The sequence below is a fragment of the Pseudoliparis swirei genome, chromosome 11 (genome assembly GCF_029220125.1).
Source record: "Pseudoliparis swirei isolate HS2019 ecotype Mariana Trench chromosome 11, NWPU_hadal_v1, whole genome shotgun sequence".
In the NCBI taxonomy this organism is placed as follows: domain Eukaryota; kingdom Metazoa; phylum Chordata; class Actinopteri; order Perciformes; family Liparidae; genus Pseudoliparis; species Pseudoliparis swirei.
In genome coordinates this window covers 4,504,396-4,531,849 of record NC_079398.1, presented here as the reverse complement: position 1 = coordinate 4,531,849, position 27,454 = coordinate 4,504,396, and the positions used below count along the sequence as shown (strand labels likewise).

Below are 27,454 nucleotides of genomic sequence, written 5' to 3'. Positions count from 1 at the left end.
CATGCGTTGACACCTGCCTGCTTCCCGTCCCTTCCGCCCCCTTGTCCGCCATCCCACCGCCTCCCCCCCCTCCCCCACGCGCCTGCTCTTCCCAGCCCTCAAGGACCTTCACAGGATGGAGCTGCGCAGTCACCGCTACAAACTACGGCAACAATGACAACAAAACCAGGACGGAGGACCTGAAGGAGGAAATACTCTGCAGCTCCTCTGCTATTTTTTGTCTTTAGAGAGGAAGGATGTGTTTGATCTGAGCAAACCCTATTCTGCTACATAGTCTCAATTATATAGGCAAATATAGACAGAAATGGATTTAAAATGTAATAGATGCAGTTTTTTTTCCGGATGTAAGAGTCTTCTGCAATGGAAAATAAGTTAAATTCTTTATTTTTTCGCTGTTTGCTCTTCATCAATATGTACGATTTGCCTAATTATTATATAAGGTATATCGTTATTAATCAGAGGATGGAGATTGTTGTTATTTAGATGCTGTCTTCCAGTCCGTACATAGTCACATGCGCAGAGTGCACAGAGAGAGAGAGAGCGAGAGAGAGAGAACAGTAGAGAAGAGATGGAGAGTAGGAGGGAGGGAGAGAGGGAGGGTGAGGGGGAGATAACGACACAGCTTTACCAACTGTAATGAAGAACTGCTTGGTCCTATTAAACCGTAGCCAGCTCTTAACCAGGAGCGGCGGCGGCGATGAGGATGAAGCATAGCGACGCATCGCGCGCCGTGCTCGGACCCGTCGAGTCGTCATCCTTTGTTTTCCTCTGAGGGGAAGATGCTCTGCAGGAATGGTAGTGATCAGGTAGCCGGGCAGCCGCTCTCTTTATGGTGCAACAAAGGTATCGCTCTGCACTCTCGCTGTCTCACTCCCTGTTTCTCTGTGCTCGTGTTTATTTTTAAATGATGTTATGTGTGTACAGAAAATCCAGTTAATGCTGCGAATGCTTCTTTGATGATCATTTTTATTTATTTTGTATTCACATTTTGTCGCTGGAAATCCTTTCTTGCACATCCACAAGCGCATGCATGCATTTACACCCCATGGGCTGTTAAGTCAGAGGAATCACAATGACATTGGTTTGTATCATGTGTGTGTGTGCGTGTGTTTTTTTTCCCGTATAGAAAACCTGTTTTCATTGCTAAGGGAGAAAGCATGCTGGCGTGGGATTAGCATGCAATGTACTGAAAGGACCGCATAGCCGCCTCTGAGCCCCGCGTGGAGGAGAGATCACAGGTGAGGCGACAGGAACAAGAAAGTCAAACAAGGATGGACCGACAAGAGACAAAAGAGAGAGAGATAGTGACGGCATTCGGCCGATAGCATTCACGTTGAAAACTGCTTTCGAACGTGAATACAAAGGAGGGAAAGTGTGTCTCGGAGTGGGGTGAGTGACGGAGGACCACGGGAGATGAGGAGGAACTGAGGACATGTTGGGAAGTTTGGGTTTGAGCTCTTTGTGTTCACAGTGGACCTTGATTTAATTTCAATACAATTAAGGCACGCGGTGAATGCCAAGAGAGAAGCCACAGTCTTCGCTCGCCTGACGAAAACCAGCGAACGACGTCCGCCGCAATTCTACGAGATTAACGCGCAACGACGTTAACCGCCACAGAGGTGACGGAGCTGTGACCTCAGGCTTGGGAAGAGATCAGTTTGTGCAAGCCGGAGAAATCTTAAGAGACAAACGGGAAAAAAACGTAGAGAGAAATGCATTAGAATCACTGGGCACCAGTCAGAGGGAGAGACTGGTTTCCATAATGACACCAGTGTCAGTCCTGTGGCCAAATGGACAGAGGGCTCCCAGCAGGGGGGTTCGCCATGTGGGGACAGAGGGCCACTTCAAAGGTCTCTTTACGCATGAGTGGACACTCGCCCTGTTAGAGAGATGGACAAACAGGGTGAGAATGCTCTAATAGCATGATGGGCTATGGTAGGGTCATTATTTTGTATCGTATCTCCTGAATCCTTATCACGCACGCTACTTTATTTTATATTTCCATGACCATCAAAATATATACGGCTTTTAACTTTACATTAAATTGTCATTAAATTACTTTTCTTTTTTCTTTACGTTTGTGGGTTTCGACATTGTGCCTTTGTTTGTGTTTGTATTCTGCAAAAAGTCTAAATAAAGGAGTCATTTCACGGACTGCATTTCTATTTGTGTCTCTTTTCAAAGTAAAAAGGCCCAAAGCACTTTATGTGATTTAAATAATGAGCTTCATTTCTACTCCTCTAATCACATGAGCTGCATCACCTGCTTCAAGCTGTAAACGGCTGCAGGCGATGGAGATGTGAGTTGACCTACATTTCAGATGTTGGAGGTGGAATATGCACCAAAAAAAAGAATTATATGTCTTATACTTATTACTGTTGTAGCTTGAATTCTGCATTTCAGTTTAAGGAAATACTCTATTCCAAATAAATTCAACCCAAAAAACTAAATAGCATAGGAAGTACATTTAGAAAAAACGCAAAAGGCATCTATCGCTGCATTAATATGAACCCTCGATGCGTCTTTATGTTGTTTTATACCAGCGGATGACATTTCATTATTGCCCGTCATCTCGCACAATGAGAGTGTGCAGAGGTCACGCGTGTGCCACATATGTTGAGACAGAGGTCATCAACTCTTTTCAGGGCCCAGCGCCCGTCGACACATTATGCATTTTACAAACTCTCAATAGAATTGGCACACCGGGAGAAATGAGGGGGTTACTACTCAATATGTCAACAGTGCGGTACCCCTGCTGATAGTGAGCAGGTGACCCCCCCCCACCCCCACCCCCTCCGCCCCCCACCCATACGTGGTTAAAAAATTCCATTTTTTTATCCTAAATAGGGGTGGGGAGGGTAGTTTTCTTTTGTGCAAAATAATGCTGATAAACTAGTGACAGGTGTGGAATGATATGCCTCCGATTTGGGGAGGCCATTTTTAGAAAATAAAAGAATAACAAATATATTGACGTATAACGAACTTGTTTGTCGTAACGTTTTAAATACAAGTAAAAAAGGCTGAAGTGACATTATATTATGATATTATATTATTCAAGATAAAACCGTCGAAAGATATTAGAAGCATATACGACCGTGTTTTTCTTTTAGGCAATCTAATTTAATCATGTAAATAGAGGTCGGGTTGGCGGCATGGTGAAGCGTCACTAATGGAAGAAAGAGATGGATGCCTTATGATAATGAGGGGGAAATAAAGCAGAACCATGACCTTGCAGCGCGATATCACCCACAGACAGCAGCGCCTCGCGTGTCGCTCTGCGGCTGAACAACAGGAACAAATGCAGTCGATATTACATCTGTTGTCTTAGAACATGGCAGAAATGCAGAGACCCAGACTGTAATATTAGAAATGTTAAACAAGAATTAGTAAATGTAAAAATAGGATATCCAGTGCACACTATGCATTTTCTATTATTTGTAGATATATTATTACACGCACACACACACTCTTGCACAGTCATTCTAACATGCAGGGCAACACATTTTGTTTCTGGATCTCCTCTTTAGCTTGATGTGCGCTCCGAGATGTGATTGCTGACCTCCTCCCTCCTCTTCCTCGCCTTCACCCCCCCTCCCCTCCCCTCCCACACACTCACTCACTTTCTCCCCATGGTCCCATTTCCCTTTCTTCTCCTCCGCCGTCTCGCTGGCTGTATCTGCCTCTCTTTTATGGCCGTTCATTTGCATCCCAGGAGGGACTAGAAGGCGTCCCCGGAGACGCGCAGATAAGGGTCACGGGAGATCCCCTCGAGGCTCGACGCACACGCGACACGTGCCGCCCCCCCCCCCCCTCTCTCTAGAAACCCGCACAAAGCAAGCAAACACAGACACGCACGTGCATGCACGCGCACAGCCTCTCTTTCCAAGAGCGCGCACGTCTTCAGCCTCAGAGGGCGGCGTGATGCTGATCCCGCTGCGCCATCAGGACCGGGGAGCTTTTGTCCAATCGGCCTCTGCTGGTCACGCGCCGGCTTATTATGTGAAGGTCATCGTGGTGCAGGCTCTGGTTAACATAGGCCGACAACTCCATCAGTGTCATGGCGGGCTGCTGCACCGGGCAGAGGGGGGAGAAGAACACACACACACACACACACACACAGCGCGTTCCTAAAACGGCCAATTTCGTGTGAATGTAGTCATTTATTTGATAATAGATTCACACGCGCAATGAAGCTTAATCCCCAAATATATGATGCAAGCATTGGATGGATGTTTATTAAAGTATTATATGTAAAGTCTGCAAACAAACCAGCACGAGAAAGCTTTATCTATTCATTTTTTTAACAATTAAATTAAATTAAGGACTTTATTTTGGTAGTTGTTATCGCCGTGTTTCCTGTTGATTCATGGGATAAGATTATATGCCGCAGGTAAATCCGAAATGTAATAAATGCGTTTTATTATTATCCTATTCGGTTATTAAAGGACTCACATACGTGAACTCAAGAATGCAACACAACAGAATTATAACGTGTTTATACTAAAACATTGGCTGATAAGAGGCGTTTTGGGACATTTTAAAACCAAACAAACATGTCATCCATCCGAGCGGCCGAGTGTCCAGAAGGCCCTGCTGGTGGCGCCCTGAGGGGCCCCTCCTCTCGGCTGCAGGACACGGTGCTGTGTCGCCCTCTGGTGGCCTCCACGTGTAGTGCGACGCAGCGGTGAGGAGAGAAAATGGCGGATTGCAGATTATTCCTCCAAGTCATTACTACACACACGCTTGGATAGACATTTGAACACGATTCCCTTCACAATCACATGTTCACGGCTGCAAACTAAATGTGTCCAAGCAAAGATAACTGTTGTACTGCCAGAAAAACAAATGGAAGACAGATTTGACTCATTTGGGGACATCCACACAGGTGTTACTGCTTTAAGGAAACGGACACATCACAAGTAGACAGGCCAACCATGTGACGACAGAAACAAACCAAATGAGGAAAAACCCACACACCACTTTGTGGAGCATCTTTATTCTGCCACACATAAAAGCCAGTAGTTCTGAAAGAGGACCTTGCAGGTTTTTATTTTATTTTTTTAAACTCACCAACAATGACATTTTGAAAATGGTGGAAGCCGATTGTGATATCATAGGATGCAAAGTTGGCTGGGCAGTCGGAAACAGGAGTGTGGCGGACAAGGTAGGATAGGAGAATAAAGGGAAGAAATGCAAGTGGAAATTTAAGTCGGGATGGGGAGCGGACGGGCCGAGTGCCAAGATTAGCAGAAGAAAAAAAGACATTAATTCATATTCCCATCAGGGAAATGTATAAAACAGATGAAACAAATGCAGACAGAGTTGCATTACAGTCAAACAAGGGGAATGCACACCAGTTCTGCTGAATATACCACATTTATTACTTTTGAACTGATTAATAGAAAGAGTGGCGCAAAGCCACTCGCATCACTGTCTTTAGAAAATGAAGGAGAAAAAATCAAAAGAAGAAAGCAGGCCATTGCAACGATGAATAAAGTTGTCCAAGAGAAAGAAAAAATAGGTTAAACAAAGTCCAATGAAGACTGTTAACAGAGGGGCCCAATTTTTTTTTAGACCGTAAAATTATACACCGAGCGAGTCTCTAAACTTAACATTTCTTCTGCTTCCACCACTCGACCCCCCCCCCCCCCCCTGCTCTCCCTCTCCAGATCCTCCACATCCTACCTCCCCCACACACACTCCGTCCAACACATGCGAAAACAAAATAGAGGGCCGTTCTGATTCTGCAAACAAGACATGGCGAGCATGTACAAAATAGATTGTGGGCGGAGTTGACACCGTCTACGATGAAGATCCACTGAGGAGGAAACTCCACCGGGTCCTGGATGAAGATGTGAGCATCCTCAGAAGACAGGGGGGAGGGGGGGGGGGTTTACAAAGAAAATGAGACAAACGGCCCATTCTTGACTCTGGGTCACTAATATAAGCCGACACCACACTCTGCTATTGGATTTGTGTTTGTTTGAGAATTACAGACTTGCTCTTGGACCATAAAAACAGGAGATGATCCTTTCATTTAAAAAAGAAAGAGGGAAAAAAAAAAGAGGAAAAAAGCAGCATACAAGGGAAAAGCATATGTAGTGGAATGGGGTGGGGCAAAAAAGAGTTCACCTAAGAATGCTATGCATTTAGTTGTAGTCCTATGAATAATCGTTTCCTTTTCTTTTCACTACAAGTTCGAAGTAAGTCTTTAAAGTCAAAAGAAATCAAGAAAGTCTTCATTTAGTTTTTTTGTCCTCAGTTAATTCTTCACCCCTATTAGAATTTCTTAGAGATCTGGATGTAATGATGTCATGGGGTGGACAGGGCTTTAGGGGGGGCCATTGCAGTCTTTTGACCAAAGCGCCAACTGTTACTTGACTCGTCCTTGGCGCTCCTGGAAAAAAGAACAAAGAACAAAGAACAAAAAGTTACACACAAAACATTTGTATTTTCAAATTAAAACAGACCCTTAAATCTTTTGCGTTCATTGTTTGACGCCAATCGTGCACACACACACACATTACTATTTTACTTAAATTGGCTCATTATGAAATGAGCCATTCATGCCGAACAGTTCAGACACAGAGGACACGGATGCTTCGGTGCCTCATCAACATTCATGAAGTCCTAAAAACTTGATCTGAATCAGGATCCATAAATGTCTTCGGCGTGTAGCGACAGATGAGTTACCTGAAGCCTGTAATGACTCCTGTTGCTTGGGTTGCTGGGATATGGCTCGCTGCCTTGGACCTCCACCTGCCACAGAGGAGTGAAAACTGAGCTTAACTGGAACAGACAAGTCACTTTACTTCAATGAAACCCCCCCCCCCCCCCACTCCTTTATAAACCTCAACGCCTGTAAATCCTTTGAAACGGCCAAGTTTGACACAAGCCAGGCATCGACCACAGCGCGTCACGACCAGGAGCTACAGTATGGATCGCGGCCCACACACATCACAGGGATTTGGATTTAGGTACAAACGGCAAATTGAAAAAACATGGAACCCGTTACAGAAACAAAATGAAGCCTAAACAATCCAATATGACTAAATGAGCAATGTGTTATTTGAAGTCTCATATGGACAAAGCTCGTTTCCACTACAACCCCGTCAATAACATGGCGCTCGAGTCTGGGCGTCAATAATAAAAACACACGATTCACTAGTACGGGAAAACGGGCGATCCGCGCTTCGTGAGATTGTGAACGCACACAAGCGTCTAAACGGTGGTGGAAATGAGTTTGACATATTCCTTGAATGGATACCTGAGAAGAACAGGAGCTGTACAAAAACAAAATAGCTGAATAATTAAGTTGCTAACTTCCATTATGTACAGATGTCTCCGTGACCTAAAACTGAGAGAGAGCAGCGAGGAAAGTGTTCATGTAATCTGTCATGTGAACGAAAATATTATAAATCTCACGCCTTTCGAGCCCCAACCGGTCACCCCGTCGGTACAGCGGAGTAAATGTAAAGAACTCAACCCATTGTGCCCCCCCCCCCCTATGTTTATACATCTACAGATAAACAGGAGGTTCTACAACAAATATAAAAAAGTTTGAACACCGTAAATTCTGCAATTAGACGCGTAAAAGAAGGTATAATAATATGTTTTCTTGGCAAATGTTGCCCTTCGTGTGTCCGTCAGGTGAAACGATTATAGAATGTGAAACACAGCCGTGTATTGAACAGGAACCCTTTTTCACCATAAGAAACAAACAGTATTACGGCTTTAAATGAGCTGCACTGCAAATATGAGATTCTATTTTTGGTTCCTCGTGTTGATGTTCAACGCAAAAAAAAAGGCAAAAAAGGCCTCGCTCGATACCAGTGCGTTCCGGCGCGAGGTGACCCAGAGCGCGTCGATGAGGGACAGACGGCGAAGAACAACCGAACCACAAACTATGAAACACACGTGTTGACGATCATGTGATTCACTGCATGTTCGCATTTCATTGTATTGTGAATAAAGTGAATATCTGGGAGGCAAAAATATTTATTCTGTTTATTCTTGTCCGTTAATCTTGAGTCGCAGAATCAGTGACTTCTTTTAAATCACTTCTCAAAACCCATTTTGATAGAACAGCTTTTAAGTGATCTCGTCCTTTTATGCAGAACTTTGGTTCCCCTAATTTCGTCTGTTTTAATATATATTTTTAAATGTTATATTTCTTACTATTCCATTTGTTTTGCCTTGACTCTCTGTAGAGCACATTGTCATTTTTTTTTTAAAAGGTGCTATATAAATAAAGTTATTATCATCATTTTTAAAGCAGAGTGATCAACCAGGTAAAACACCACAGAAAGAACATTCTAAATATCCTAATGTGTACAATTCCACTGAATTCTGACAAATACCGTAATCCAGCTGCAAGTCGCTGAGATGTTGCCGAAATATTTTGTAACGCAGAAGGAAAGCGTGTACGTGCGCACATATCGATAAAAAGACAAAATTGACATGCGCATCCAAACCATCGCCGGCACCCATCTCAACATGTGTGTTTTTTCATTCATCCGTTTCACCATTCGCTTTATTCAACAGTAACGTCGTTACCTTTTTCACACACTCTTCTTCCTCCTGACGCTTCTCGTAGTGAGAAAAGTCATCGAAGATGGACGTGGTGTGTTTATATCCGGCGATGATCTTAAGCACCTGCCTGGCCTTGTCCAGCGGTACCTCCTGTGTGTCCCGAGAGTTGGTCACCGGCTTGTTCTCGTTGTTCTCCAGTCGGATGTGCCGTAGCTGACTGTTGGGAACGTCCTTAACAAAGATCCAGCGCACGTCAAAACGACCCTTCCACTTGTCCTGTGACCACACGCCGGCGGACGTGTTGTAGTCCACGGGCGAGCGCATCTCGGCCACGCCGCAGAAGTGACCGCTCCCGTTGACGCTGAACAGGAGATAGAGCGGCCCCTTGCCCCCCAACGAGCGGTACGCCGCGTCCAGCCTCTTGTTGCCGTGCTCCGTGCTGCACCAGATGTTGTACTTGATGGAGCGGTGGATGTCGTCCTCGGAGTAGCTCTTGATGATGAACACCCGGCCCTGCTTGGGGTTCCAGTCAAAGTCCTTGGGGTTATAACTGTTGACCATGCGCAACTTCTCCAAGACTGGGTGTGGCTCGGAGGAGACTCCGGGAGCCACACCCACTCCGGAGGAAGTGGGAGGTGACTGGCCTGGACCACCGTCCCCAAATCCATTAGCCCGGTTCCTCGGAGGGACCCAACGAGTAGGTTGAGACGGTTGTTGTTGTTGTTGTTGTTGTTGTTGTTGGCTTTGAGGAGGACCCTGGGAGAGAGGAGGCTGGGGCATCTGAGCCATACCTGGATGCCCGCTTGGTGGAAGCTGATGCTGCCCCATATGGGAACCCGGTGGTACCATCTGTCCGTTGCTGAGGGGCATTTGTGGGTTCCCTACAGCAGCAGCTCCAGCCTGGGGGGAAGACTGATTGGGGGGCTGCCCGTTGCTCGGAATAGGGGGCACCTGCTGAGGTGCGGTAGCTTTCGGCATGGTGCCTTTGTTGTCCCAAGTGCCAATGTCCATGTTGTGTTTAATGGGCGGCGGAGGCAAATTGGCACCGGCCATGCCACCCTTGGTTTTCAGCTTGGGTTGAGGCTTGGCCGGCTTGCTGGCGATATCGGCCCAAGAGGCGGGCTTGGCGGGGGCAATCGAGACGGGAGGCATGCTCGGAGGTCCTACGGATGATGCGGGGCCGAGGGGACCCCCACCAGGTAAGCCAGAGCCAACCACCTTAGGAGCCATGTCTCCATTTCCACCAGGAGCCGCACCACCGATCTTTAGCCCGGCCATGCCCTGGTCAAGGCTGTTCATACCAGGCGCCTTGTTCAGGGGCTCGTTGGCAGCAGGTGCAAACGGGGACTGTCCATCGATCATGGCACCCCCAAGTGAGCTGGGAGCGTAGGCGTAGCTGCTGCCGTAGCCGGAGCTCTGCGGGGTCCCCGTCTGTCCCTGAGAGCTGCTGTTGCCCCACGCTGAGAAGTCGATGCCACTGGGGAAGAAGTTGAAACCGTGCTGGCCCAGGAACGGATTGTTCCCCAGGGGACCCGGCTGGCCAAACATAGCGTCCGGGAGGTAGTGGGGCTCCCCATTGCTCAACTGTCCATAGGAGGCCAGGTAAGGCATAGGCGGGTCCCCACCTGTGGACCATGCTGCCTCATTCAAGGAGTAGGAAAATCCTATGGAGGGGCTGTAGTAGCTGGGCATGTACGAGTCAGACATGGCCGTATAGGCATTGCTCTACAGGGAAGGAAAAGAAACAAGTGTTTTAGTCCCAACTTTAAAAATAAAATACATACTGAAAAGTAATTGTTAACTAAATCTTGTGGGATGTGATTATACCTCGTTCTTGTAGATACAAAAAGTCAGATCAAGATAAAAGTTGAATTTTTTTATTAAATTAGCAACATTATGTGATTATTACTACAATCCACCGCACAACAATGCTTTGTGAGTGTCCCTCCTCAGGCCTGATGTGTAAACACATAGCACTGCATAACACATGCATGAAGAACAAAAACATCAGAATGAGGCACCATACTTTTGTTAAAGGGTGGTCTATTTTTTTTCTCTGCAGACCACTCCACAGACAGCGTTATACACAGTTAAATATATTCCAAACCCACTGAAGAGTTGATGAACGAAAATCAATTAATTGCTGTTGCCCAGGCCAGCCTTTAAGTCTGGCTAATGCATAAAACACGTGTATATTAATCTTCGAGTTAGAAAAGTGTTCAAGTTGTTAACCAAAAGTCCCACCAATAAAAAAGTTATCTTATAACTGCTAAAACTTGTTTAATAATATTAATAATGCCACATCTTCAGTAAATACATGATATCCAAGTAGCAAGTCAATATTAGGGAGGTTCTGAACCAGACGACAATGGATCTATACACTGACCCAGGAGAAGGCCATCATTACTGTTTACGTGAAATTTTACTTATTTCATACCTTAAGCTCAATTTTTTCTTAGATACAATTGAATGACTGTAGAAATAAAATAATTACAAATCAACACGCAAACCACCAAAGTTCAGGTTTGCATCACAACCTCTGAATTCCACTTCAATCATTACAGCTATTCAATAGTTTCAGAACTTGAGGGTTCATGTATCTTTGGTAATAAAAAGGGGTTCAGGTGGGGAGCAAACACTGGTCACGAGACGCTTACCTGTCTGGCCTGAGTATTCAGGTAAGGCTCAAACTCATCATCATTCAAAGTATCCTTTTGGGTCACAGCTCCGTTTTGCACTGAAAAGAAGAAGAACAACAACACCGATGTAAACAGAGGATACGGTGCACAGGTGTCTCACCTGGTCACATCAGTCATCACCACCGTAATCAAACCACTCCTTGCCATTATTGACGAGCGACAGAATAACACCAATGATGATAAATCACACACTATAGTCTTGCACACAATATGAATCGGCTTCGGAGAACAATTGAATGCACTTTGCACGATTGGGCTGCATGTTGGCACAGATCACTAAAGACAATCACTGCGTATCTTCAACATACACACATTTAAAGCATTATAAAATGCGAGTAGCCCAGCGCCCTCTTGTTTGTTTGTATAAAAGTTTCAGGATGCTGTCACAGTTGATGTGACGCTGACACGAGACTCTCAGGACATGGAAAAAGTAAAACGATGAGCACCAACCGGTTATTAATTACACTCGAACTGACATTACGGGCTGACCAGCGCAATGACTGGCGCGCGCGAGGCCTATTCGGAAACACGGTGTGTGTGTGTGTGTGTGTGTGTGCGTGCGTGCGGGAGAAAGCATGTCGGAAGACGTGTCATGCCGGGTTAACTTAGCAGCCGGCTAACGTTAGCCCGCTCTGTGTGCAGTGCGCTGCGTGGAGTTGCGCAGCGTCTCCGCGTTAACGAGCGCCAAGAGTCCCCTCAACGTGACGGGCTAACGTTAGCCGAGTGGCCGAGCGCGAGAGGACGGCACCTGTAGCGCGAGGCTGCACGAAAACAAGTCTGCACACAGCGACGGAAAGAGAGAGAGCGACAGAGAGGACGCGCTCGCACCTGTCAGGGCAATAAAACGCGTTGCAGGTGCAACCAGGAAAAATTGATGCTGTTGTGTATCCTGCAATGTTAGCTAGGCAGGACGCAGCTAATGCTAACGGTGGGAACCCCGCAAGTGCGGCTTCACTTGTGGGCTGTCGAGTCGAGGGCCGAGAACACACACACGGGTCGTCTCGCGTGTTCTCCAGGTGGAAAAAACAAACGCAAGACACAAGTACAGGTTAAATAACAGACTATTAGCTAGCAGACGAGCTATCGCGTCCGCGCACGGAAGATGTCCAAATGGCTCGGCACGCAGAGGAGGATCCGCGTTCACGCGAACGCTGGGCAGCATTTCTGTTCTTACCTTTATTAGCTTGGCCTTTCGGTCTCTGGATTGGGTCCAGGTGATTCATGAAGGTTTGATTTATGAGAAGAGAGGAAGGGGAAAAATAGATGGAGAGATATATATTCAGCAGTCAGTTCCTTTAGCAGGTGGTCAGGCCTACTGCACGACCGAGCCGCAGCCGCCGCCTCGGAGCTAAGCTATCCTCGCTAGCCGTCGCGATGCTGAGAAATTTGGCCCTCGTAAACGTTCAGAAAATGCCTCTCTTTACCTGGTCAAGAAGGCTGCTGGCTGACATGTCTTTCCCCACCCCCGGAGCCCGTATTACTATCTTTACTCCTGAATAAAAGCGGCAGGGTGCAGAATTAGTCTCATTTATTTGAGCGTTTCACCCAGGCGCCCGTATCTCTCTGTTGAGCCTGGTTTCTACACAATGGCGGGCTGCAGTTCGCTTGACAGACTCCTCAACATGGCTGGGCGGCCCTCGTCAACCCGCGATGAGATTTATTTACAGCGGACACGCGCCCCCCAACGGCGCGGAGGAGCAAGGCCCGCGACCTGCCGAGCACGAGCATTAAAACAAAGTATTTCATATCATTACATGACATTACATGTCATTTAGCAGACACTTTTATCCAAAGCGACTTAGAATAAGTGCATTCAACCTAGAGTACAAACTAAGAACTACAAGAATACAGAAAGAACTACAAAAGTACCATAATAAGAGCCATTTAAGTGCCACTAAATATCAAATACATAAATGCGTATGTTAGGTAATTTAGGTGCACTATGATATCGAGTTTATCTCCAAAAAGAGTGTTATCGTGAGAGTTAAAACCAGGGAGGATCAGAAGCTACATTTTCCTTCATTCTTTTTGGGAGACCAGGAGCTAAATGTGGTGCAGGAATACAGATATTTGGGTCAAAATGCATAAGTTAGGTAATTTAGGTGCACTATGATATCGAGTTCATCACATGTCATTTAGCAGAAGCTTTTGTCCAAAGCAACTTCGTGCATTTAAGCTAGAGTACAAACTAAGAACAACAAAAATACAGAAACTAATATTTCCTCAACAGTCGAACTACAAAAGTACCATAATAAGAGCTATTTAAGTGCCACTGAATATCAAATGCATAAATGCATAAGTTAGGTAATTTAGGTGCACTATGATATCGAGTTTAACTCCAAATAGAGTGTTATCGTGATAGTTAAAACCAGGGAGGATCAGAAGGTACATTTTCCTTCATTCATTTTTTTCTGTACTCATAATGATATTATAATTCATAATATATTTATTGTGTCTGTTTATACCTTATATCTGACGATGTGATGGCATGTTACAGTGTAGATGTCATGTACATAATGACAATATTAGGTACATAATACAACTAATATTACTACTATAAAGCTGTTCATCCTGTAGGCCTAAGCATACAAATAAATGAACAATAGGTGCTTTACCATATTGCCAAAGGTTTGTGATGAACCGTTGAAACATAATTTATTGGGGTTGAAAAGTACACAATTCTCAAATGAAAAACTATTTTAGTTTTTAAAGTTGTTCATATTTTTAACATGAGGCAAGTGGGCCAATAACCTATTAAATTAGTTCTTACATTGGCTGGGATTCCCTTCCAATTTTATTTTAACCTTTTTTCACTTAAATGATGCTTGTTGATGACATACTTTGTTTAAAAACAAGAAGATTTCTTCTCAATTTGATTGAGAAAAGTATTCAATGTTTGTGACTTAAAATTATTTTCTTCTGAGACGGGTACTGAGAGAGACTCTGCTTTTCTTTTTTGTGTGGAAATATTACTGTTCACAGTTCCCAAAATAAAAGGCCATACATTGTTTTCTTTCATCAGTGAAGGATCATAAAGAACTCACACAAATATATAATATAATATTAGAATTAGGATCTTAAAGTACGTAAAACAACATTATTTACCAACAAAACAGTGGCTTTAGTCAGCTTTCGTCAACATTAACTTTTGCCTCCATTTTCACACCTTCAGGACCCACTAGCGTTGTTCCACAGAATAATCCTAATGTTCAGGAAGTCTTTAATCATAGGAGCTGTACTAGAAGTCCCCTAGCCTGCCACAAGGTGGCCTCCAAGTCACTGTCTTGAATTGGTGATTAAAGTGAGCCACTCTGGTAGATCCGCTTCTGTGTGGTGAGCAATTATGAAACATATTCAGGAGTAGGCTACTCCGTTTATCTCTCTATGAATCACAATGAAGTGGATTCGTCTCGCTCGCACATCTTTTCATGGGTGTTACATTTTGGTTTCAAGACTATTCATTAGTGAAGTGCTCTTATTTGTGTATACATAAAAGTTCAGGTGATTCTCATGCTAATTGACAGTGTCTCTATACAATGTGTTATTGTCTCACTTTGTGAGTCACCCTTTATAAACGCACAACCTTTGTACCTGCCTATTAAAAACCCGTACGAATATCAAAATAGAATTCATGAGACTCTCCGAGTCTCATTCCTTTTGAGGTCTCAAACACTTGAAAGGTTCGGTAAGCAGGCAAGAATGCGAGTATTCCTTAATGGTATTTGGATCATTTTTTTTCAACACTTGACATGTTCATATACTTCAAGGTGTTCTCGAATTGCCCGTCATATATTTGTACCTATAGTTCCAGTTTAAACCTAACTAGTGGAATATGACTACTACGCCATGGCCCTGTTGAGACTCCGCCCACTCCCCCTCTCTACCTCCACCTGATGGATGGTGGAGGTCTGGATGGTGGAATATGCCGACTACCAACTCTTCATCCACTCTGTCATATTCATTGTGTTGTTCTTGTGTTTTAATGTGTGTAATGATTCCTTCTGGTCACATGACATCTATTACACCTGTCCATCCTGGAGAGGGATCCTCCTCTGTTCTCTCCTCAAGGGTTCTGACCTTTTCTCCCCTGAAGGGTTGTTTGGGAGTTGTTCCTGATCCCATGTGAGGTCAAAGGTCAAAGGTCAGGGATGTCTATGTGTACAGATTGTAAAGTACTCTGAGACACATTAGTAATTTGTGAAAATGGGCTCTACAAATAAACTGAATTGAACATAGGTCAGTGGTGGTTGGTTATGAGATGCCCCCCTCTAGTGTACGTATAATTTTTCAGGGCCAAGGGTTGTTTGGATGGCATGTGACTAAAACTGTACCTCAGAACACAAAACACAAGGCCAGGAATACCCCCCCCCCCCACACACACACACACAAACACTTACACTCACACACACCTCCTAAACAGACGTATTTCCACATGACTTTATGCAGGGAACAGAACAATACATTAGGCCTACACTGGATAGCTGTTTGTGTGAGTGTTTAATCAGGAAACTCAAATAGGGATCGCACACCATTGGCAGTGGCAGGACATTTGACTTGTGTAACATGCCTAGAACAGTAGCACGGTATGCATGTGTCATGTTCCACCTTTCAACTCTCAATAATTTTTTGAGTGCTTGACTTTTTTCTCCTCCCAGGGGCTTGTTGACTGGTGCAGCTTGGACAGGTGGCATAGCTCGGAGAAGAGCTGGCTATTTACCAGCTAATAAAAATAGCTGTGGTCTCCATGATGTCACCGGTGAGTAAATCATAGCTCCTGACTACAGAGAGAGAAAGAAAATAAGAGAATGGAATCACAGGCAGGATTATTTATTTCGAACAGTTTCATGTTTCGTATTTGGTTAAACTCTTTTCTTTTTTTTACATTACACAGCTCATTTGGCTTCTCGCTTTCATGCCAAATCTCAGTTTTCTGCAGGTCTTTATCTGTAGTGTTGCCATTTATTTTGCTACGTCTAATACAACCAGGAAGACGTAAAAGAGCAAAGAACAAGAGACCACGTTCCCCACGATAAACCCCAACACCACGGCCGTCGCCTTCAGCCAGTCACACCGGCTGCAGATGCCAGAAAGCTTGTACAGTCTAAAGCCGGAGTCTGATCTCACTCCCATACCTGGCATTCTGAAGCCACAGCACCATGCAGCCGACGTGGAACCCGATCAGTCGTAAATCTTCTCTGTTTGACCATGTGACGTGCCAAATTTGTGATTCTGCCCTCTCATCCACCCTCCGCATCTCTTTCCTTCCACCCACAGTGGCTTCTCACTCCGGCCGCCTCTGGCACACCGGAATGTCAGGCAGCAAGGTGACAATCCCACATCCCCGGATTTGGCGTTTCTGTGTGCATCTTTCATGTGTTCGTACGTGTTCCTTTGGCTTTATATCTGTGTGTGAATATGTGATTGTGTGTGCATAACTCCGGTGACCCAGTGGCAGCATGGCAGTAGAGTACTCTCGGTAATAAGATGTTAGGAATGTAGCACTTGTCAGCCTCTCCGAGGATGCTGTTAATTCACATTCTGTCCGTTTCAGAGGGTTAGTTCTGAATAGACAGTCAACATTCACCTGCGTACAGGCTCTCTCTCTCTCTCTCTCTCTCTTTCTCTCTCTCTCTCTCTCTCTCTCTCTCTCTCTTCTCTCTCCATGTGAATTTAAGTGTTCAAACTGCTTCCTTACATTATTGGTATTTGAGGTTCTGTCAATGTGCTGGCACTCTGTTTATTTCACATTTTCTCAGACAACTTGCATCATCCACAGCTGCCCTAAAAGAACCGTAACCACGAGAACACAGCAGAAGCAGAACCAAAAGTGTTTTGCATGTGTAAGCCGGTTCTTTAAAACACATTATAATGCCGCTCACCTCATTTCAAAGCATTTGAGATGTGTGAAAGTGTTTTCACCATCCTGGACAGAACTGTTTATTTCAGGCCAACATGGAAATAAACTTAAAGGCAAATCAATCAACATGGTTATCCTAAAATATCAGTCAGAGATGGGTGGCATAATAAAACATCAGAAAACTACAAACACATTATAATATGACAAATATATAAAGAAAAATGGCTGCAACCACTAAACCGTAATGTCACAAGACCATGAAAAGATATATCAATCACAATATTTCCAGTATCCAAAATCCCACATGATATCATCTTCACATAAAAATAGAGATACATTGGTGCTTCTATTTTCAGTGATCCCAATCAGGTGTCATGTGGTTTTCAAACGATGCTGCCATGAACTGAGGCTGAGGACTGCATAAAAAAAAAAGCATTAAACTGTGTAAAAACTAGGCCTATAGGTACGCTGACGAAAATAGCTGTCAGTAATGTAAAAATATAAATGGTTTCTCGTAAATAGGCTAAAACAAATATGAGACTTAAAATTATTTAATCATATTTTCCTGATTTCAAGACTCCAAGCTCTGGTAACCTTGTGGTCGGTAAGGACACAAGGAGGGAGTTGTTTTCGGAAGAAAATAGCTGCACACGTGCACATTCTATCACAGAAGATTTATCACCAACATTTGTGTAGATGGATGAATGAGCCAGACCTGTCCATATGTGGCCCTTTGTGTGTGTGTGTGTGCGTGTGTGTGTGTGTGTGTGTGTGTGTGTAGGTGTGTGTGTGTGTGTGTGTATGTGTGTGTGCCATAGTGTCTGTGTTTCCGATGACACTTGATGATTTTGAACAGCTGAGATGGGTTTGTGTGGAACTGGACAACGGGGCAGCTGTACATCGATGTCTTGGACATATACACACATACACACAAAGCCACATACACACTGAAGCATATAAAACAACAGTGGAATCCTGAGGTCCGACCCCCTTGGGACCAAGCCAGGCTGGGACCTTAATAAAGGCCTTGTTGTTTCAGGACGTAAGTCGATGTGGTTTCAGGTTCTCAGCAGGCCCCATTCTTACAGACGTCTGCCCTAATCTTACTGATTGCATTGTCTTAAAATGGCATTGACAATAATCATTGTAAATTTTTTCTATTCTCTGACAATTTCACTTTAAAGGTCTATATTTTGTAGGACCTGGCGGCATCTAATGCTGAGTTTGCAAATTGCAGCCGACTGAAATGTTACTGTCTGCCAAGTGCAGAGGAGAACGACACAAACAGAGGAACGATCCACGGCCATGTTCAGTTTGTCTGTTCTGGGCTCCTGTAGAAACCTGGCACATGCCTCCATGAAGAGGACCCACGAGATATAACCAGAGTATTCCGAGCTAATAACAACACAACAATTGTTATTTTCATGTTATTATACACCCCAACAAATATGCTCATTGCATTTCTGCCAATATATCCCCCTAAATGCTACTCTGTAACCTATTGGTAAGATAAAGGGTTAATAAAAGTGCACAAGTGCACTCTTTTCTTTAATGTGTATTTGTAACACAGAGATTAAACTATTAATGGTGATGTCGCAATGTGAATCGTCGTCTAAATAAAACCAGGTTGCCATTACAACCTCAACAGGCCCTGCAACACCTCAGCCAATGGGAGGCTTTGCTTGGTCAGTCCTCTTTTAAGGGAGGCGGGGGCTGGATGTGCTGCAGGGTCACAAGGAGTGATGTAACCTGTGTTTATTTTCAGCATATACACGTAAATGTAGACACACTGACACCTTCATGCACACTCGCAGACACACACACACACGCACACACACACACACTCACACACACACCAGCAACTGTAGACACTTGCAAATACTGTTCTTTACAGGCAAAGATTTTCGCATGTACAAATGTACCGACTGACTTAATTATGGACTTTGGGATCTCTGCCATGTTCCTGCAAGCTGGTTGTCTCTCTCGCTCTCTTTCCAGTTTGGTCACTTGGTGACAACTGTTGTGTGTGCACACAGATCGACACACACACACACACACACACACACACACACACACACACACACACACACACACACACACACACACACACACACACACACACACACACACACACACACACACACACACACACACACACACACACACACACACAGTGGATGGCTGTTCCAGGGGGAACACAGGGCGATTAAATAGCACAAGGTGTGTGTATCACTAGGGAAGACAAGTTGGAGAGAGAGGCAGAGACAGAGAGAGAGAGAGAGAGAGACACACAGAGAGACACAGAGAGACATTTAGTCATAGCCATTAATAATAATAGTGGCCTCCCTTTCCTTCTGTCAGCTGCAGCTGTTGATCACGCTGGAGCAACCCTGAACCTTCTAGCATTGCATCACTCTCTTTCTCCCCGACTCTATTGCTGTTGTGTGTTACCCTGCATGTATATACATCAAATGAGTCATTTTGTACATCATGCTGCGAGGGTAATGGACTGAAGTAGGACAATTGCCCCAATAATGTTAAGACTGATCAGTTTGAAAATTAGATTTACAAATTTCAATTCATTCATTCATTTGATTTACACCCTCTGCTGAGACTCTGATGATAGTTGCGGTAAAATAATGTAAAATGTACGATATTATATTGCAGCGCTAAACTGTCAAACCATTTAATCAATAAAGTGATGCAATACTTGTTCAAAGTGAGAACTTTAGTGTTGCATGTCTGCTTTATCCACAGCTATTTAAGAGCGTGTTCAATTCATTAGCATGCCAATAACCTGCCCCGAGTTATTCATACTATGTGTGATGTATGCATAGCGAGATGTTGGCCATGTTCTCCAACTAGAGAACGCAGCAGAGGGACGATGTAATTTTCCGAGGACCTCGTCCACTCGCATACATCAGAGACATTCCACCTCATCTGACACTCGTCCATGGAATTCTGCAAATTTTCCACACTATTCTACCAGGCATTCTGAAGTGCTCGTCAAAAAGACTGGCATGCCCAAACATCAGGCACCTGTAAGGAATATAGAGGGACTACTTTTATTGTAGAATGTATCCAATCTGTTGTTCATGTTTTCCAAATATAAAAATGATATAGAAACAAAATATGTTTTATTCATTTTGTACATGGATGCACGACACAGTCTGTGCTCCTGGGGCTCGATGCTTTGCCATCGTGTTTGTGTGTGTGTGTGAAAATATGGTTTTGTTTGCACTGCTGATAGGTGATAATTTGTCATAGATTTGTGCAGAGTCCCTTTCTCCTCTATGTTAGGATGGCCAGTGTATGCAACCTATAGTTGACATTTATGTGTCATTCTGAGAACACACAATACTTCCGATGACTTGAAGGTTTACTTGGCAACTGACGGCTGTTTTAAGACCACGGATACACTTTCAACTTGGATTGAGTGCAGCATTCTTAAGTATCCAGTACATGGAAAGGAAAATAAAACGTCATTTAATCACATGTATCATGTGCTCATTGTCGTGCGGCTGGTTTTAACTCTCAATGACTTCATCCAACTCTATTTGTGCATTGACATTCTTATGAACCTTTATTTTAGTGAGGATTGAGAAGTTGTGGAGCCATTATTAGTCACAGGTTGTTTCCAACTTTTCTAGAAAACACTTTGAATGGAAATGTCTCCGACTTTGGAAATGATTTATATACTGTATATTTGACGCATATCATCTAACGCTTTCGACGATTAAAATGTTTACCCAATTTCATCTTGGTATCAAAAGGAAACATTCACTCTACTCGAGTGCAACCAATGATCTGCTGGTACTGGGAGTGTTGGTGGTGGTGAAGTGGGGGGTGGTGGTCTGGTAGAGGTGGGAGGGGTTGACTCAGAGATGTACAGGACAGGACACCCTCATACTTGCTCCATAAACCTCACCACGTTTTGCTGCCGCAGCTGTTGTGGCGCACACAGTGAGCTTCTCCTGGGGAGATTATGTGGAGTCCGGTAACGACTTTTTGACGCTGACCAGCGATCAATTCTTTGCGGCAAAAATAACAACAACCGGAATGTTGTCACTCTCTCTGTCAGCAAGGTCGGTTTCCACAGAGCACTGAAGACGCCGCTCGTTTACCATGAGCTGTTTGGATGTTATGTACCCAGCCTATGGATATTACGCACCGTACGCTACGACTGTTCCTGCTTTAATCAACAGTTTACAGGTAGGATATTAACAACTCTTTGCATCTTCACGTACAAAATATTTTATTTCCACTGTTACTGAGGGGGTGTTATTGATCAGGGGGTGTTTGAGGTGAGGACTGCGTGCAGCTCGTGCGTAAAAGCAAGTATCCCGATGGATCGCTTCGAGTGTGTTATGTCTGCGGTGTAAGTATCCGTTTGAGTAAATTAAGTCATTCACGAACACCGAGATTAGCAGCGCTGCTGGTTCTGCACCCGCGAAACTCATGACTGGACACATGCACGCACGCTCGTGCGCGTACGTGCACACATATGCCAGCGCTGCCACACACAAAGAAAAACATTATGTTAAAATGTGTCACAGACAGAACTGTCCTGTGTAACACCTGTCTTAACCCACTCCTCCCCTTCCTCTCCTCTACCCCCCCCCCTCCTCCTCTCCCCTTGTCAGGCTCCCACAGGTCTGAGCAGCACTTCTTTCTGCCGCGATTTTATGGACACTCCTAGGGGTCCCGAGGGGATGTCTAGGGGCCCAGGCGCAGGAGGATCCTCTTCATCTTCATCCAACTCTTCCTCTTCCACCTACACGCCTGCGGCTTTAAGGCCAGAGGAGGGCCCCAAGGAGAAGCAGGAGGCCCCTGAGGCAGAGTACCTGACTTCTCGCTGTGTCCTCTTCAGCTACTACCATGGAGACATCAGCAGCGTGGTGGACGAGCACTTCTCCAGAGCCCTCAGTGCCTACATGGACGGGGAGGGCAAACGGCGGGCACCGGACCAACAGGGCACAGGTACGAGCTTGTAAAGAAGTCAAATCCGTCACATGAAGGCGCACACAACTGTCTACTCATGTGGGGTAATGCAACACCTACTTGCATGTAGTGATAATGGACATATTAAGTACTTTTCATGTCAATAATTACAAAACAGTATGGTATCATTAAGTTGTGATGAATCAACAAAACAACTGGAACAACAAGGAAACATTGTATTTCACAAAAACATGCATCAATTATCTTTTCACGAAATTAATTAGCACCCAATCTAAATGTTCTTGCGCCAATTAATCTGACTCACTGCAATGTTAACAACACATTTAGTTCATGAGGAGTCATCAATCCAAAATAAGTTGGGTAAACTGAGTTTGGGTTACTTTTGCCCACCACCAGAACCGCGCGGTCTCAAAATGTCCATGATTTATGTGACCCAGTTGTCTGAGTGGTGTCCCGCGCTTGTTTTTGAGGCCACACAGGGTGAGTGGTCAGGTCTGCAGAGCACAGCAGAGGGCCAAACAGGTGATGTGATCAGGTGACAGGACTGAAAAGCTGCTTGTTGAGAATGCTGTCCCTGGAGAGGTCGGGGAGTAAGGTTCAGAGGTCATGAAGCTCAGGAGCAGTTTCCAAGGGGACTTCTTTTGCTCTATGGGGTAGAGATAAGAGCATGAACACTGTGTTAGACTGTTACGGTAGAGGACATCTAGAAATAACAACATTATATCCGGCATCTTTTGGATACCTGGCTCCGAGTTTAGGAATTACATGCACTGGTTGTGCGTTGTAGGCTTAGGCAACCGTGCCCCAAAAGACACTGATGTGATTCATGCTATAATGCTGTCCTACATTTTCTTAAAAAACATTACACAGATTACACATTACTCTGAAAAGCATTACATATTGTTGTTGTTTTTTAACAGCAACATTGTGTTTTAGTTTTTTCCTTTCATGTGGATTGCGAAAAAAGTCAAAAAATAATCATTTAAAATGATATGTAACCAGCAACCTGCAGATATTTTATAGAACATTCATACAAAACTCTCTCCGCTACCGCCGTCCGTCTCTTTCCTCGTTCATCTGGCTGTCTTCGGTTCGTCCTGCCTCACAACAGATGCTATGTTTATACACGGCCGTAAGCGCGCAGCCTCGTCGGCCTATCCCCTTCAAACGTCTCCGCGGCGGCGGCCATTCTGACTGCCACTCCAGCACTTGCCCCACAATGGCTGCTCGGTCAGTTGCCTGCCTGCTGGTCAGATTTATACATGCTGTGGTCTGTGTGATCAGGGCAGAGGGAAACATTACCTCTCATGGTGCCGCATGGTGTCTTTTTTCAGAGGAATATCTCTTTCTCTCTCTCTCTATCTCTCTATATATATATTTATATATAAGTATACTGCTAAAAACATATAATGGCTCGCTGACATTCTGTCAAGGGCGAGGAGGGGGGGGGGGGAGCGGAGAATACAACAGGTGGGGGTGCAGGAGACAGAGGAGAGGGGCTAGCACAGTGTGTGTGTGTGTGTGTGTGTGTGTTTCAGAAGTACTCGGCTGACATGAGAGTGAGAGATGTCACCACAGCAAGTGATTTAAGACTCTGGCAGCCTTGGCCTCCCTCCAGGTCACAGTGTCCATACCGTATATAGAACCCGAGGGTATCGGCACGTCTCTCTTTCTATGTTTCTCTGTCTCCCCCCTCCGTCTTGTAGAACGTGGTCGTGTTTATGAATGTGTCTTGTTGGGGCTTGGTCTGTGTGACGGTGTGATTCAATGGGGAAGATATCTGGGCCAGAGGGTGTAGCAGTCGTGTGAGTGACATCCATGTTTTAGCACAGGTTGCTCCTGTGTATTTTCCCTTCATCTCTATGAATCAACATGTGAATATTGACTGTCCCTCTTTAGATGCCCCTTCACCGAGCAGTCGACGAAGCTTCCCCCCGTCCTTCTGGGACAGTAACTACTCCTCGCCGCAGAGCCGTTCCCACTGCGAGACGGGCGTGCCTTCATATTCCATGGACCCATACGCGTCGGCCTTGCACCCGGGCCTGCCACACCCACACGCTCATCCTCACTCCCACCCTCACCCGGCAGAGAGCTGGGGATACCCCCAGGCCTCCGCCTACGGCCATCCGCGGCCTCTCCACGAACTGTATTCGCCGTCGGCTCCGGAGCCCCATTACGGGCCCCTGCTCATGCCCACGGTGAGGCCTCCCCATCCCTTAACCCTGCCGAGCCACTATGACGTGAGCAAGCTGGAGCCCACTGCCTCCTGGCCCGGCTTGCTTCCACCGGGAGACGTCGGCCAGACGCTGGCTCTCAACATGGATGCAGGTGAGATCTCGACCGCGTCGAGCTTTTACAAACACTGTCAAAGTGTTCCTTTACTTACGGTTTATAATTAGAGCGGATGGGAACATCAGAAAGTGCAAACACACTCAGTTAGTGTAGACAAATGTAAATGGAATGTTCTGATTAGTTATGGCTGAGTACGTACATGTGTGTATGTGTCAACTTGAGCAAATGAGAGAGCGCTTGACGTTTTTATTTGCCTTTTTTTGTGTACTTAATTGCTACAAGCATTTTACCTCAGGTATTAAACATTAATGTCGCTTAATGAAAACAGAAGAAAATACACATTGTAAAACCTATTCACACACACACACACACACATCTGTATCAAAATCCAACCCCTGTGATACCTTCTGTCGGAAACACATTCACACGGATGAATATGCATGTGTGATGTTGAATACACTCGGCCCTCCTACGCGTGCGCTCACTCATTCACTGACACACACTCTCTCTCTCTCTCTCTCACACACACACACACACACACACATTATAATCATCACAGAATCTCTCTTTCCTCCCTCTAAAACTGGATGTTTAGCAAAAGTAGGCTCCATGACAACCTGTGTTCTGTTGTCCACCGTCGTCCTCCTCATTGTTCCTTTGTCTTTTTTTGTTCTTAGGCCTCCAGCAGCACAAGAAGGGCAAGGAGCTGTACTGGTTCTAACGAGCCCTTCAGTCACATTGACCAGCTATTACCAGATCCAATTAGTCCCTGGACCAGCTCTGCTATTGAAGCAGCGTGTCCCTTTATCCCCTCACACGCTCCATCCCCATCCAGCCACCCCCTTCTCTCTGCTCCTGGCCTCCCCTGCCAGTAAACAGCCTTGCTCCAGGTCGACGTGTGTGCACCATGGAGATAAAGCCGGGAGAGGGATGGAGAGACAGAGGGAGAGAGAGAGAGAGAGAGAGAGAGGGTCGCCGTCTATAATCTGTGTGGGTTGCTCTCTCTCTCTCTCTCCCACTCTCTTTCCCGATGTTGCCGGTGCAGCACAGACCTTGGCAAGGTGGGAGCCACAGTGACCTGTTTGGACTGAGAAAGACGGGATGACAACAGACCTCAGCAGAGGACAGAGAGATAGAGGGATGGATGGAGGGACGGGGGGATGGGTACGGGCGAGCAGGGATTCCCTCCAATGTCCCTGGTTATCTTTGTCTCGTGCTCTTTGTTGGTACAGTGGTTGTCATCATCCACTTATCTGCATTTCACAAATGCAGCACGCGGCGATAAACAGGAGCAGCAATTATGACGCTTTATGCTTTGTGACCAAAAAAGGTGTCATCATGACGCTTTTTTTTGGTTATTATTATTTAATTTTGCCCTCTGAAATAACGTGTTTCTATTTATTGGTGTTTATGTGCATTTCTCAAATGTTTGGTTAGGCCAGTGATTATTATTGTGATTCAGTTGATTGTGTTTCCTAGAGAGGGAGGTGATGACTATACCATGTTTTTTTGGTGTATTTTCTCATCTATCTATGAAGCAATCGGTTGGGGAGAATAATACATTTTTTTAAACATAATAAATGTGTTCAGTTCAACAAATCTTTGCTTGCTCTAAACAGGCTCAAATGTTGTGGTCTTTCAATTTGATGATGAAGATGTTCCATTTTAGTTCTTTATTTCTCCGTGTCATTCTTAGATGTTTTGAATTTGGACTTTCTAAATACTGGGTTGTTCTTTTGTCCGAGAAGATTGTGATGTCAATAAATATTTTTACGGTAAAATTACACATCTCACAAATGTTTACCTTGCATGGCATCGTGACAAATAATATCTGATTCATTTAAAGGATGTTTGTTTAAAAAAAGTAAAAAATACGTCAAAATTAAAAAAATACTAACGTTCAATCTTGAAGAAATGTATCTTGATATTATTGGGTAGCAGACAGTTGGTCGTCAACGAGGGCTTGATGGAGGCTTTTAGATCAGTTTCTGACGTTACACTGATATATAGAGCGTGTAGATATTTTAGTAGCCATGTGAATCCTAGAGACAGTAGCAGAGCCAGATGTGATCAGGGCGGCGCGACGGGACTCGCCTTATTTAAGAGGCCTTCTATTTGAATTCCTGCTTGCATTCACAGTTTGTCACCTATAAAGTGGGAACGAGTGGCGAATGCCAGCAATGTGTAACCAGAGAGGAAGCCTGCCATCCCAGCTATGCACCAAATGTTGCTGTGTTATTGATCCGATAATCAGATTATGTGCTGAGGTATGCCCGTCTGGGCCACTGTCACAATTTAACGGCTGTTATGCGTGACCCACCGCCAGAGAGCAGCCGACTATGTGATTGGCTCTAAACTGAGGATACGTGAAGAGTAATGGAATTAGAAGAGTTTACCGGGGATGGCGCTCCGCTCGGTTTCCCATGCCAAGCATCTTACCGTCTTTTCACACTAATATCGTCACTTCTGGGCCTTTAGGGTTTTCTTCTCACATCGGCTCCTCCACGATCTTCTCTACTGGCTGAACCCAGAGCTGTTGATCACACATGTCCATGTTAACCGTCACACTCTAACAGTTTAAAGAAGTCAATCACTGCATATTTCATCATTATGGATGCTGACTGTTACAGTGATCTCAATCCATTTATTCAGAATATTCACAAGAATTAGCAGCAAAACTAATATGATATATGATATGATATGATATATGATATATGATATATGATATGATATGATATTCCTTTATTCGTCCCACAGTGGGAACATTTCAAAAATCACAGCAACACATCAGAGCATCAATGAAAATAAATATAAAAAAACACAAAACACAATACTAAAAAACTAAATACTAATACTAAATATACAGGGGAGAAATAAAGTAAAGTGCTGAGTTTGCCAGGATCTCCAGGATCTGCTGCAGTGTGTAGTGAAGCCTGACAGCAGCTGAAGGAAGGACTTGTGGTTCCTCTCCTCAGACACTGGGGAGGAACCAGCCGGTGGCTGAAGGAGCTGCAGAGCTGCGAGAGCGTCCTGCATGGGGTGGGAATTAATGTACTTTAATTGAATTATTGACCCACTATTACATGTGGGGGAGCTGTGTTTACGTACTAAA

General features: G+C 44.8%; 2 protein-coding genes across 2 annotated transcripts; one reads left to right on the top strand and one right to left on the bottom strand.

Annotated features, from left to right (window-relative positions):
* Window positions 1-4,977: 4,977 nt before the first annotated feature.
* On the bottom strand, window positions 4,978-12,804 carry ythdf2 (YTH N6-methyladenosine RNA binding protein F2). Its single transcript, XM_056427020.1, has 5 exons — window positions 12,406-12,804; window positions 11,190-11,269; window positions 8,557-10,257; window positions 6,694-6,759; window positions 4,978-6,397 (listed from the first exon to the last, which is right to left on the bottom strand). Exons 1-5 carry the CDS (start codon window positions 12,452-12,454, stop codon window positions 6,374-6,376), a joined length of 1,920 nt encoding a protein of 639 aa, XP_056282995.1. The 5' UTR covers window positions 12,455-12,804; the 3' UTR covers window positions 4,978-6,373.
* Window positions 12,805-21,003: 8,199 nt separating this feature from the next.
* vgll2b (vestigial-like family member 2b) lies at window positions 21,004-26,246 on the top strand. Its single transcript, XM_056427214.1, has 4 exons — window positions 21,004-21,300; window positions 21,732-22,068; window positions 23,950-24,378; window positions 25,020-26,246. Exons 1-4 carry the CDS (start codon window positions 21,214-21,216, stop codon window positions 25,061-25,063), a joined length of 897 nt encoding a protein of 298 aa, XP_056283189.1. The 5' UTR covers window positions 21,004-21,213; the 3' UTR covers window positions 25,064-26,246.
* The last annotated feature ends 1,208 nt before the right edge of the window (window positions 26,247-27,454 follow it).